General features: G+C 45.1%; 1 protein-coding gene across 1 annotated transcript in view; it reads right to left on the bottom strand.

Annotated features, from left to right (window-relative positions):
- The window catches only part of iglon5 (IgLON family member 5), a 216,240-nt gene that overhangs the window by 33,985 nt on the left and 168,582 nt on the right, over positions 1-13,673 (bottom strand). Inside the window, exons 3-4 of the mRNA XM_046315086.1 lie at positions 3,418-3,650; positions 1,381-1,500 (exon numbers count right to left, since the gene is read on the bottom strand). Coding sequence (XP_046171042.1) covers positions 1,381-1,500; positions 3,418-3,650 — 353 coding nt within the window. The remainder of the gene's footprint in view (positions 1-1,380; positions 1,501-3,417; positions 3,651-13,673) is intronic.

Genomic DNA, 13,673 nt, shown 5'->3' with positions numbered 1-13,673 from the left:
GACTGGGTACTACGACAGGAGACAAAGACAGGTAAAGTGACAGACAACTGGGAGAGGAGACATGAGGACTGGGTACTACGACAGGAGACAGAGACAGGTAAAGGGACAGACAACTGGGAGAGGAGACAGAGACTAGTAAAGGGACAGGCAACTGGGAGATGAGACATGAGGACTGGGTACTACGACAGGAGACAGAGTCTGGTAAAGGGACAGACAACTGGGAGATGAGACATGAGGACTGGGTACTACGACAGGAGACAGAGACTGGTAAAGGGACAGACAACTGGGAGAGAAGACATGAGGACTGGGTACTATGACAGGAGACAGAGTCTGGTAAAGGGACAGACAACTGGGAGATGAGACATGAGGACTGGGTACTACGACAGGAGACAGGGACTGGGAAAGGGACGGGCAATGGGAGAGGAGACAGAGACTGGTAAAGGGACAGACAACTGGGAGAGGAGACAGAGACTGGGAAAGGGACAGACAACTGGGAGAGGAGACAGAGACTGGTAAAGGGACAGACAACTGGGAGAGGAGACATGAGGACTGGGTACTACGACAGGAGACAGAGACTGGTAAAGGGACAGACAACTGGGAGAGGAGACAGAGACTGGTAAAGGGACAGACAACTGGGAGAGGAGACAGAGACTGGGAAAAGGACAGACAACTGGGAGAGGAGACAGAGACTGGTAAAGGGACAGACAACTGGGAGAGGAGACATGAGGACTGGGTACTACGACAGGAGACAGAGTCTGGTAAAGGGACAGACAACTGGGAGAGGAGACATGAGGACTGGGTACTACGACAGGAGACAAAGACAGGTAAAGTGACAGACAACTGGGAGAGGAGACATGAGGACTGGGTACTACGACAGGAGACAGAGACAGGTAAAGGGACAGACAACTGGGAGAGGAGACAGAGACTAGTAAAGGGACAGGCAACTGGGAGATGAGACATGAGGACTGGGTACTACGACAGGAGACAGAGTCTGGTAAAGGGACAGACAACTGGGAGATGAGACATGAGGACTGGGTACTACGACAGGAGACAGAGACTGGTAAAGGGACAGACAACTGGGAGAGAAGACATGAGGACTGGGTACTATGACAGGAGACAGAGTCTGGTAAAGGGACAGACAACTGGGAGATGAGACATGAGGACTGGGTACTACGACAGGAGACAGGGACTGGGAAAGGGACGGGCAATGGGAGAGGAGACAGAGACTGGTAAAGGGACAGACAACTGGGAGAGGAGACAGAGACTGGGAAAGGGACAGACAACTGGGAGAGGAGACAGAGACTGGGAAAGGGACAGACAACTGGGAGAGGAGACATGAGGACTGGGTACTACGACAGGAGACAGAGACAGGCGTCTTACATTTGTTCTCCTTCCAGGTGACAGTGGGTTCAGGTCGTCCCACCGCCAGACAGAAGAGGTATACGTTGCCCCCCTCGTTCACTGACAGGTCTTGGGAGATGTTGACGATTCTAGCTGGCACTGCAAAACGAAAGAGTTGGGTTTTGTTGACAGTCATGACTTGACAAGAAAGAGGACCTAGACCTAAGCTTCCCTCCCCTCACTGTTTGCAAGGTATAAACAAGGTATAAAACTGAAATGACACAAGCATAAAAGCAAGGGGTTTACCGAAAGAAAAACACTACTAATGACAAACACGGATTCTCCGACTACTATTATAACAAGACAAAGCTATAGAATGTTCTTCACTTTGGTGTTGAATATAGGGATGGAAATCTTCACTCAAGGTCTAGAAGTTTCTCTCTTTGGTAGTTGCTTTGTTTTTTCCTTTTCACAGCATGACCACCATCAAATGCTGTTTTGTTCTAAATTGCCATTCCAGAGCAGGCACTATGCATATAGTTAGATAGATAACTAGATGGCCCTTGAATTTAAATGGCCCATTATCGTTGCTTTTAATGAGCTTGGCCATGAGGCTGTTTTTCTGCGAAGCATCTAACTACAGGATCCCATCTCTAACTCTGGCCAGGCGAAAATACTCTTGCGATAAAGCAAAGATTGGAGCCAATCGCTACCCCACCATGGCCATCACTGTTTGATGCAGTGACTCTGGGGTGTAATTATATTGTGTGATATCGCGGTTAAGACTGAAATTGGAGGCGACTTGGAAACTAGGGAAACATGGTCATCTGTGTGCCCGTTTGCCCTGCGGATAAATGCTTCTCCTTGGCGCCTGCACTGTGTGAACAGTCTGTTGGAGAGTGGCTGGCTTAGCCGTCTGGGTAATCCTGCCTGCACCCTGCCTATATACAGACACACACGCATGCAAGTACTGTATTCACACACACGCACACGCACACGCACACGCGCACACACAGTCACTAGACTGCTGAAACGTGCCCAGCTTGCTCTCTCTCTCTCCATCTCTGCAGCAGCATGTGTGTGTGTGTGTGTGTGTGTGTGTGTGTGTGTGTGTGTGTGTGTGTGTGTGTGTGTGTGTGTGTGTGTGTGTGTGTGTGTGTGTGTGTGTGTGTGTGTGTGTTGGCCAGTTGATATATACCCTAATATTTTTCATTTTTATTCCGCCGGTCTTGTATTACTGTGATATGCTAGTACACAAGGTACAATATACATAACAATTGACACATGCAGGGAGAAAAGGTCTGCAATCCATCAGCCGAGCAGCCGGGCGCCAATAAATCACGTCACTCAGGATCAGTCAAACTCTCACTCACTCCTCCGTTGCCTTGACGATAGGCCCAGATCTGGTCCTGCACTGTCAATTATTCAGTCAGGCAGTTGGACAGCCTACTGTATAGCCGCCTATATCGTCTTACCCACTTACCCCAGGATCTACCCACCCTTCTCGGTTCTGAGGTAAACTTGCATCAGTGCTAATGTATTGGCTCGAGGCACAGTTTCTAAGGACTCGGTTGGCTGCTTTCTTTACTCAGACCAAGGCTCCATCCACTGCACAACACTAACAAAGGCCTTGGGTCACTTTACATTTTTTTTTGTAAAGTAAAAGTAAAGCTGTGTTTACAATTGCTGGACTAAAACCCAGAGGTGAATAAATAATCCCGTAAATAAAGTGGTACGTGCCCATTACGGAACCAAGTACAATAAGTACTGTAAACACATTCAAGTATAGCAATTAAAGGGCCAAAACATCTACATATTTGCATACTTACCCTGTAAACAGTCAATGGACAAAGAGAAAGATAAAGCTATGTCTCTCTGGCTGCTGTCACCAAATCCTAACTCGTTCTGCTGTTGTCCAGAAACCAAGTCCATATCCCCCAAATGAGCATGTTTTAAACATCCTTTGACAAATTCATTGATATACGCAACCAATGTCAGACACTTTGGGAGGATTTGGGCTTGAGGTTTAAAACAGTGTTTTATTTTACCCCATCCCCCCCCCCACCAGGGACTCACCTTGGACGATGAGGAAGACGTGGGCTATGCGGGGCTTGTTGCTGGCCTGGAAGCTGCAGGTGTACAGCCCCTCGTCAGCCACCTCCACCCTCTCTATCTGGATGGAGAAGTCACTGGTGTTACTGTTGACCAGCGACACCCGTCTGTCCAGCGACCACTTGTCTGTCCCCGCAAACAGGATGTTTGAGCGGTTCAACCACGCCTTGTGGGTCACCTCCTCGTCGATTTTACACCTTTGAGATGGAGGGGGGGGGGGAACAGGTGAGATGAGACAAGACCCAGATCATTTATTAATAATCATTTATTTCACATGAATAGGGCTTTTCATCACAGAAAATAATCTCCAAGCGCATAACAATTGAAACAAAGAAACAACACATTTAAATTTAGATGGTAGAGATGGATATTGAATGTCTCTATTTGGGATGGGATGAAAGGCTGGGAGTTGAGGCAGTTTGGATTGGAAAGGCAGTGTAGCTTCAGAGGAGGGAGGGGGCATCAGTAGAACAGACAGAGAGAAACAAAGACAGTCTGACAAAACAGGCCCGGAGCGCTTTTTCAGTGCACCGCATCTGCTTGTCCTCCATATGACCCGCTCTTCTGTAAGTACTGGTCCTCCATTGCCTGGGTGATGCTACGGCTGCTGAAAAGTGCACGAAAAGCCACCACATGTTGGCAGTGGTTAAGAACAGTCCCCGAGCCTCTTCTGCCATCTCTGGCCACAGCATCCAGTACTTGTTTTAATTATTCCCGATAGATGAAGCTATAAAGCCGGGGCTGCATTATTTGAATCCAAACAGCCAGTCAGCTAGCTAACTATAAGAAAAAAATATGACTTTTGATCCCAATTCTGCAACTCTGAGACTCAAGACCACAAGATGTACAGTAAGTGATCAACCCCCACAACAGTCAACCCTCTCCCCCTCCAAAAAACAACAAAAAAGTACTTAAGTACAATATGTACAGAGCTCTCTGCCTAGGTGACCACACGGCGCCAGGGAAACTACGGAACATACTCTACATATATTGAGGTGAGTCTGTATGTGCTTATGTATGAACAAAGATAGCGTATACATTTTTGAGGAGGAGCAGAAGTGAACCCTGGAACTCCAAAGAACTTCCGATGCGTTTGAAAACAACAGCTGTTCCATCGCGGCTGTAAAAGGCTAGCTAGATAAGCTAGCTATCGTAGTGTAGTTGTTTTCCCCTGCTCAAAATGACGACCGAGGACAAATCTATTTTTGAAAATGAAAGTTGACAGATTTCCCAAAGAAGCATCGCAAAACAATTGCCTGAATGGAAAGTCAAATTAGTAGCGGGAGGTGGCGGCTCCAGGATGATGTGTATAGTTCTAGAACAAGATGGCCCGTACGCTGTTAAATCTCCCAATTCACTGATTTATTGACAACGTTTCGATCCGAAACGGATCTTGGTCAGGTCAAACTAACTGAGTGCTCACGTCCCAAAATAAACACATTTCACCTCATGTGACCATTTGCGGACATGACGCATGGTGGGTGCAAAAAAAAGTAGTGTATCTCTAATCATTTAATAACAATGAGATGGGTACACGTAGTAGCTCCAGAAAATAATATATATTTACAAAATGACCTAGTGGGTAACCTGGAAGGCAAGACAAATCAAAGTGACATATTAATGTAAACTCTAGGAGACGTGGTACACAAATGGTGAATCTAATACAGTTCTCCAATACAATTCTCCTCAAAACTAGAATTTTGAACATGTTCGATGCCAATGTATCTCAAAGAGCTAATGTTGTGACGGGCCTCCATGAAATGCGCAGCCACAAGGTTTCTCTGATCAAGGGTCCTGATATGACTCCTGTGTTCTGCTATCCTTGTCTTCAGAGCTCGTTTTTGTTTTTCCTACATAGACCACAAATACACGTGATCAGGTATATCACATTTTTTGTATCTTAAAATGGCCTTGCCCGTAATAGGGTGATTGAACATTGTGCATTTGTTCATAAAGTTACACTGGGTACAACCGCCACATCTAATGTTAACGTCTGGCACATTGTCTAGAAAGGTATCACGTGCCACTGGAGGAAATCACACCTCACCACTGATGTTGGGGGAGCGTCTGAAGACGACCCGCGGAGTTTCTAGAACCTTTTTTCCAGTTGTGGATCAGTGCTTAAGATGTGCCAGGGCTTTTTAATGATGTGGTCAAACTGTTTACCAAGTGGGGAGTATTGAAGGAAGCATTTAACACATTGGTCAGGAGGTCATATTTGTATAACGTTCCCATGCGTCTTGCAGCCATTCCTCTGGGTAACCTCGCTGTCTGAAACGCTAATCCAGACAGTCGGCTTGTTTGTCATAGTCACCCTGTGTACTACAAATCCTGTGTATGCAACTGTATTGGCTAACGGGGAGGCTCTTTTTTTAGGGGTGTAGTGTGGAAGCTGTCTCCTCATGACAGGGAATTCCTGTCTGTCGGCTTCTTGTATAGATCCGTGCTAAAACCACCCCCTCCCTCTTAATCCAAATGTAAAGAAAACGTATTTCATTCGCATCAAAGGTGAGGGGGAATTTCAAAGGTTTACTGCTTGTATTGATTAAGGAGTGGAATTGATGAAGTTCTCCTGCTGTGCTCTGTAATAGAACGAATACGTCATCAATGAAGCGTTTGAAGGCCCAAATCCCTGTCATTTGCGTGAAGAGAAGACGGGAAAAAAAGAGGACAGAGGTCGGGCTGCAGTCTGAGGATTCTTAGGCGATTGAATAAACCCCCGTTGCCATCCGTTCTCCTAGATAACATGCAATCATTGGAAAATAAAAATCGACGACCTACGACAAAGATGAAACTACCAACGGGACATCAAGAACTGTAATATCTTATGCTTCACCGAGTCGTGGATGAACGATGACATTATCAACATACAGCTGGCTGTTTGTATTAATGTCCCGTTGGCAGTTTAATCTTCCTCGTAGGTCATCGATTTTATTCTCCAATGATTGCATGTTAGCTAGGCAGGATAGAACAGCGGCGTCTGGTAAGGCAAGAGGGGGCGGACTATGTCTATTTGTAAACAACAGCTGGTGCACAATATCTAAGGAAGTCTCAAGAGTATTTCATGATAAACTGTAGACCACACTATCTACCTAGAGAGTTTTCATCTGTATTTTTAATAGCTGCCTACATACCACCACAGACCAATGCTGGCACTAAGACCGCATTCAATGAGCTGTATTTCACCATAAGCAAACAGGAAAACGCTCATCCAGAGGCGGTGCTCCTAGTGACTGGGGACTTTAATGCAGGGAAACTCAAATCAGTTTTACCAAATTTCTATCAGCTCTCCCTCACCCTCCATTTGGCAAATCTGACCATAATTCTATCTTTCTGATTCCTGTTTCCAAATCAAATTAAAGCAGGAAGAACCAGTGACTCGGTCAATAAAAAAGTGGTCAGATGAAACAGATGCTAAGCTACAGGACTGTTTTGCTAGTACAGACTGGAATATGTTCTGGGATTCCTCCGATGGCATTGAGGAGTATACCACCTCAGTCATTGGCTTCATCAATAAGTATATCGATGACATCGTCCCCACAGTGACCGTATGTACATACCCCAACCAGAAGCCATGCATTTACAGGTTACATCCGCACTGAGCTAAAGGCTAGAGCTGCCGCTTTCAAGGAGAGGGACTCTAACCCGGAAGCTTATTAGAAATCCTGCTATGCCCTCCGACGAAGCGTCAATACAGGACTAGGATTGAATCGTACAACACCGACTGATGTTTGTCGGATGTGGCAGGGCTTGTAAACCATTACAGACTACAAAGGTAAGCCCAGCTAAGAGCTGCCCAGTGACACAAGCCTACCAGACGAGCTAAACTATTCTCCAACTACACTCCAATTTGCATACAGATCTACAGATGACGCTATCTCTATTGCACTCCACACTGCCCTTTCCCACCTGGACAAAAAGAACACCTATGTGAGAATTCATTGACTACAGCTCAGCGTTCAACACCATAACTTATTGATTAGCTTTGAGGGCACTAAGGACCCTGGGACTAAACACCTCCCTCTGCAACTGGATCCTAGCCTTCCTGATGGGCCGCCCCCAGGTTGTAAGGGTAGGTCACAACAAATCCGACACCTCACCTCAAATCCGACACCTCAACACAGGGACCCCTCAGTCCCCGCCTCTACTCTCTGTTTACTCATGACTGCACGGCCAGACACGACTCCAACACCATCATTGAGTTTGCAGGTGACACAACACTGGTATGCCTGATCACCGACAACGACGAGACAGCCTATAAGGGAGGAGGTCAGAGACCTGGCCGTGTGGTGCCAGGATAACAACCTCTCCCTCAACATGATCAAGACAAAGGAGATGATTGTGGACTACAGGAAAAGGAGGACCAAGCATTCCCCCATTCTCATCAAAGGGGCTGTGGTTGAGAGCGTCCAAGGTCCTCACCAACAAACTAACATGCTCCAAGCACACCAAGACAGTTCAGAGAGCACGACAAAACCTATTCCCCCTCAGGAGACTGAAAAGATTTGTCATGGGTCCTCAGATCCTCAATAGGTTCTCCAGATGCAACATTGAGAGCATTTAACACGTTGGTTTCATCACTGCCTGGTATGGCAACTGCCCGGGCATCCGACCGTAAGGCAGTACAGAGTACAGTACATCACTGGGACCAAGCTTCCTGCCATGCAGGACCTCTATACCAGTGTCAGAGGAAGTCACAGACTGTTCTCTCTGCCTCAGCACGGCAAGCGGTACCAGAGCGCCAAGTCTAGGTCCAAGAGGCTTCTAAACAGCTTCTACCCCAAGACATGACTCCTGAACGTCTAATCAAATGGCTACCCAGACTATTTGCATTGCACCCCCCCACCCCATCTTTTACGCCGCTGCTACTCTCTGTTATTATCTATGCATAGTCACTTTAATAACTCTACCTACATGTACATATTACCTCAATTACCTCGATCAACCAGTGCCTGCGCACATTGACTCTGTACCGGTACCCTCTGTATATAGTCTCGATAATTGTTATTTTATTGCTGCTCTTTAATTACTTGTTCTTTTTATTTCTTATTCTTATTCATATGTTTTAAACTGCTTTGTTGTTTAGGGGCTGGTAAGTAAGCATTTCACTGTAAGGTCAACACCTGTTGTATTCGGAGCATGTGACTCATACAATTTGATTTGATTTGTTTCCAGAGTCTGATATGGTGCAAGAATGGATTGTTAGGGCTGAAAATCACGTTCCTCTCAAACAACCCCACATACAGATTGGCATAATTTGGTGCCATTTTACTACCCATAGCAGTTCCCTTCTGTTGAACGAACATGTCATTTTCCAATATGACAAATGTCTTAGTCAGAACAATCTGAGCAAGTTCAACAATACAGTTAGTGCTAGTGAGTGTACCAGTGGGTCGATGACTAAGACAGGCTTCCCTGGTGGGGGATATTTGTACACAGGGATTCAACATCAAAGCAAGCCATAAGCGTCTCCCCAATGATATTGTGCATTGTCTCGAGGTTGTTAATTATGTCCATAGAACCGCGTACATATGGACGGAGTGACACCACACTGGGTTTTAGAAAGAAATCTCCAAAAGCAGAAATATTTTCAGTCAATGAGTCAACGGTCACAATAGGTTAATTAAGTTAACCATCTATTCTAGCTAACGTCAGCTTGCAAGAACGAGGGGGGGGGGGTATTTCTGTGTTCATATTTCAGAAGGACATATGGATTCTTTAGTCATTTCGAATGGTTAACAAAAAGCATGCTGAAGGCAAATTGAGCCACTCTACAAATTATTACTAACCCAAACACAGTGGGGAACAATGAGGGCCTTCTTATAAAATAATAATTATGATTTGAATTATATTATTATTCTTAATTATGTTCGGATTTAATCTCTTCAGTTTTTGTTGGGAAGGGTTAACACTGAAGAGATAAAAGATCCAATCAGGATTTTTCTTTTGTGGTCTCTGGGGAAATCTAGCTAGATAAGTCAGCCATTGGTTAGGCCATCAGAAGCTAGACAGAAGGCATCTGCCATTCAACTGTGTTAGGGCAACATTTCGGAGTGACAGCGCAATCAACCAATCACATTTTGACTTGTAATGGGTGGGACCGATTTGACAAAAAACATGTGGCTATTTCTGCCTTCTCAAAGGCCAATAGGTCACTGCGCAATAGAGAATGGTAGTTTAGCCTCCCGGGTGGCGCAGTGGTCTAAGGCTGTGCCACCAGAGATTCTGGGTTCGAGCCCAGGCTCTGTCGCAGCTGGCTGTGACCGGGAGGACCATGGGGCGGCGCACGATTGTGCCAGCGTCGTCAGGGAGGGGTTGGTCGGCAGGGATATCCTTGTCTCATTGCGCACTAGTGACTCCTGCGGCGGGCCGGGCACAGTGCACGCTGACCAGGTCACCAGGTGTACGGTGTTTCCTCCGGCTGGCTTCCGGGTTGGATGTGCGTTGTGTCAAGAAGCAGGTTGGGTTGTGTTTCGGAGGACGCATGGCTCTCGACCTAAAGTCACACAGAGTGATTCTTGGTAGTCTTAAACAAATCTACTTTCAAACAAAAGTATACACCTCACACACATGGTTATGGGCTTAAAAAAAGACACCTGTACCATGTGAGTGGAACACAAATAGCCGACTAACCAAGACTTCGGACCAAACCTGTTCAATACCTGGTTTGAATACCCCTTGTTGCCTTAGTTAGCATTTACTGGTAGGTATCATAAATTGAACCGGCTTTCCTACCTACCCTACCCACTACCGATGACATTCTTCTGTGAGCTGCTCCATTTCATAACCAGTTGAGAGCTGTGTGCGTTGGAATGCCCGCACATGTACAGCGCATGTGAATATACTTTACATGCTTTGCGATTGTGCAGGCTACTTTGTGCATCATTTCACTATTGTACTATATAATTGATCAATCGTATATCTCCACTCCACTAATTTGGTACGCATCAGTGGGGATTAAGAAGGGAATATACTGAAAGGAAAGTGGTATAAGGCTTGTACTCCACTACACCACTGGCCCTCTGTGTTTTACAAAAAGTGTACTCTCCTACATGAGTGCGCTTGCATTGCTGTTGCTGCCTTTTCAGCATCATTACTTCAGTCACACACTGAAGGCCTTGGTCCGATAGGTTCGCCACTGTGCAAACATGTCGATAACACAGTGCATTCGGAAAGCATTCAGGCCCCTTCCCTTTTTTCACATTTTGTTACGTTACAACCTTATTCTCAAATGGATAAAATAAAATAAAAAACCTCAATCTAACACACATTACCCCGCAATGACAAAGTGAAGGCAGTTTATGGATTTTTGCACATTTATTCAAAATTAAAAACAGAAATAACTTATTTACATAAGTATTCAGACTTTTAGCTATGAGACTCGAAATTGAGCTCAGGTGCATCTTGTTTCCATTGATCATCCTTGAGATGTTTCTACAACTTGATTGGAGTCCACCTGTGGTAACTTCCATTGATTGGACGTGAGTTGGAAAGGCACACACCTGTCTGTATAAGGATCCCACTGTCGACAATGCATGTTCGAGCAAAAACCAAGCCATGAGGTTGAAGGAATTGCCCGTAGAGCTCCGAGACAGGATTGTGTCGAGGCACAGATCTGGGGAAGGGTACCAAAACATTTCTGCAGCATTCAAGGTCCCCAAGAACACAGTGGCCTCCATCATTCTTAAATGGAAAAAGTTTCAAACCACCAAGACTCTTCCTAGAGCTGGCCGTCTGACCAAACTGAGCAATCAGGGGAGAAGGGTCTTGATCAGGGAGGTGATCAAGAACCTGGTTGTCACTTTGACAGAGCTCCAGAGTTGCGCCGTGGAGATGGGAGAACATTCCAGAAGGACAGCCATCTCTGCACCATCTCTACCAATCAGGTATTTATGGTAGAGTGGCCAGATGAAAACCACTCCTCACTAAAAGGCACATGACAGCCCGCTTGGAGTTTGCCAAAAGGCACCTAAAGGACTCTCAGACCATGAGAAACACAATTCTCTGGTCTGATGAAACCAAGATTGAACTCTTTAGCCTGAATGCATAGTGTCACGCCTGGATGAATCCTGGCACCATCATGGTGATGGTGGTGACAGAATCATGCTGTGGGGGATGTTTTTCAGCATCGGGGACTGTGAGTCAAGAACGAGGGAAAGATGAACAGAGCAAAGACCAGAGAGATCTTAGATGAAAACCTTCTCCAGAGCGCGCTGGACCCTCAGACTGACATCCGACAATGAGACAAGATCGAGACACTCAAAATGTGGTCTCAAGACTGTCTCCAGGACTACAACACTGACTCAAAAGTTAGCTTGATCTGCAAGCTCTTTTCTCTTTATGTGAACCTTTTTTTAATCCATTTTTTTTTTTTGCTATTGGGACTGGGCATCAAATTCCAGAGCCCTTTATTGCAGAGTTGGGTCACTGAGGTGGTCGGCTTTCAATTCACTAACACTTATCATGTGGTTTGTGCAGGCTGAAATTTGGTGAGTTGGATGTTATTGTAAACTTTGAAATGAGAAACAAGCATGTTAACAAGCATTCGCTGTTACACCTCTGTAATTACAGGCTGCAATTACCACCAGTTACAGGGTAACTATGAATTATTATAATTGTTTAGCATACACGTTACAGTGTAATTACATATGTAATTACACTGTAATAAGGACCCCTTAAGAAGTGTTACCGTCTTTTTCATTAGACAATTAATGAGGCTAACCATGTTGATGGACACCAGATTTGACTGTTAAAAGATGCTAAAACGACTAAACATAAGAACAGCAAGCATAGAAATAGCGCAAATATACCAGATCTACCGCTTCTCAGACTTGCTTTCAAAGACGACGACAGATCTATAACTCAAATGTCTATATGAATTTGGTCAGGTAGCAAATGTCACTATCGTGAGTGAGTGCGGAAAGGAATATTTTAAAGGTTCAATTTTTGAATTCATTTCAAATGACATTTTGATCATCCTGTTGCAATTAGTATATGCAATTCAATATCATCACCACAAAGAGTCAGCACTGGCATTCGTAAACAAACCACTAGCCAGGTCTCGTATAGTAAGGTTGTTAATACATACCTGGCACAAGGTTCATTAAAAAAAATACAGTATGTTTCTTCATTGAAACTACCAGGGCAATACACCTGGGTAAAATATAGTTGTGTTTTGGAGGAAGCAGATGAAGAGCTAAGAGAGACATTGGTGAGGGGGAGAGAAGGGCTGATAGTGGTAGTTACTGCTGATACCCACCTTTTGATGTAAACAACGTGGTGGACCATTCTTTGATCCACACAGGAAATGGTTTAGGATGAAAAACCCAGCAGCGTTGCAGTTCTTGACACACTCACATCGGTCAGCCTGGCACCTACTACCATTCCCCGTTCAAAGGCATTTCAACATTTTGTGTTGCCCATTCACCCTCTGAATGGCACGCGTAAACAAACCATGTCTCAATTGTCCCAAGGCTTTAAAATCCTTCTTTAACCTGTCTCTCCCCCCTTCATCTACACTGATTGAAGCAGATAGGGTTCATTGCTTTCACCTGGATTCACCTGGTCAGTCTGTCATGGAAAGAGCAGACGTTCCTAATGTTTTGTACACTCAGTCTATACGTATGTATGAATATAAATATAAGTTTGACTTTGGAATGTCATTTTCACAGTTTCTGAACTAGAAATGTTTTGTGACATTATGACTACAGTACTGTCCTTTACCACTAGATGTCCTTAGAAGCTTCAGCTGGGGACCGGGCCAGGAGAGGATAAGCCTGAGCGCTTATGTTTAATTGATGTGGCCAGGGTAAAAAAAAAATATATGTAAAAAAATCTGTGTGAGGTAGATCACACGGTCTCCAATGAATAAGCCTCATCTATGCCAGTGATATTAGCTTTAATCGCCCATGCAATGAATAGATGAGCCTGTAAGTATGAAAGGGCATCATACATCAACTACAGGAGCCTGTGGCGGTCTATGGTTCTGGGGCTAAGCAATATGAGATGACAGCGATGGCGACCAGATTTGGAATGACACCTGACCGCGGGTTAAAGAGTTCAAATGTTGATAGACAGTATGCTTTTATGAAGGCCTTCGAGGCCAGGATATTGACAAGTTGGCAGTTTTGCCGAGGAACATTGTTCAACCTAGTTGGGTGGGGTATACCTCATGGGTTTGTATGACATTGGATTGGCAATTAAGTCGGCAGGATGACAGG

The sequence above is a fragment of the Oncorhynchus gorbuscha genome, linkage group LG19 (genome assembly GCF_021184085.1).
Source record: "Oncorhynchus gorbuscha isolate QuinsamMale2020 ecotype Even-year linkage group LG19, OgorEven_v1.0, whole genome shotgun sequence".
In the NCBI taxonomy this organism is placed as follows: Eukaryota; Metazoa; Chordata; class Actinopteri; order Salmoniformes; family Salmonidae; genus Oncorhynchus; species Oncorhynchus gorbuscha.
Note: the sequence above shows the minus strand (reverse complement) of the source record. Positions and strands in the feature narration are given on the sequence as shown.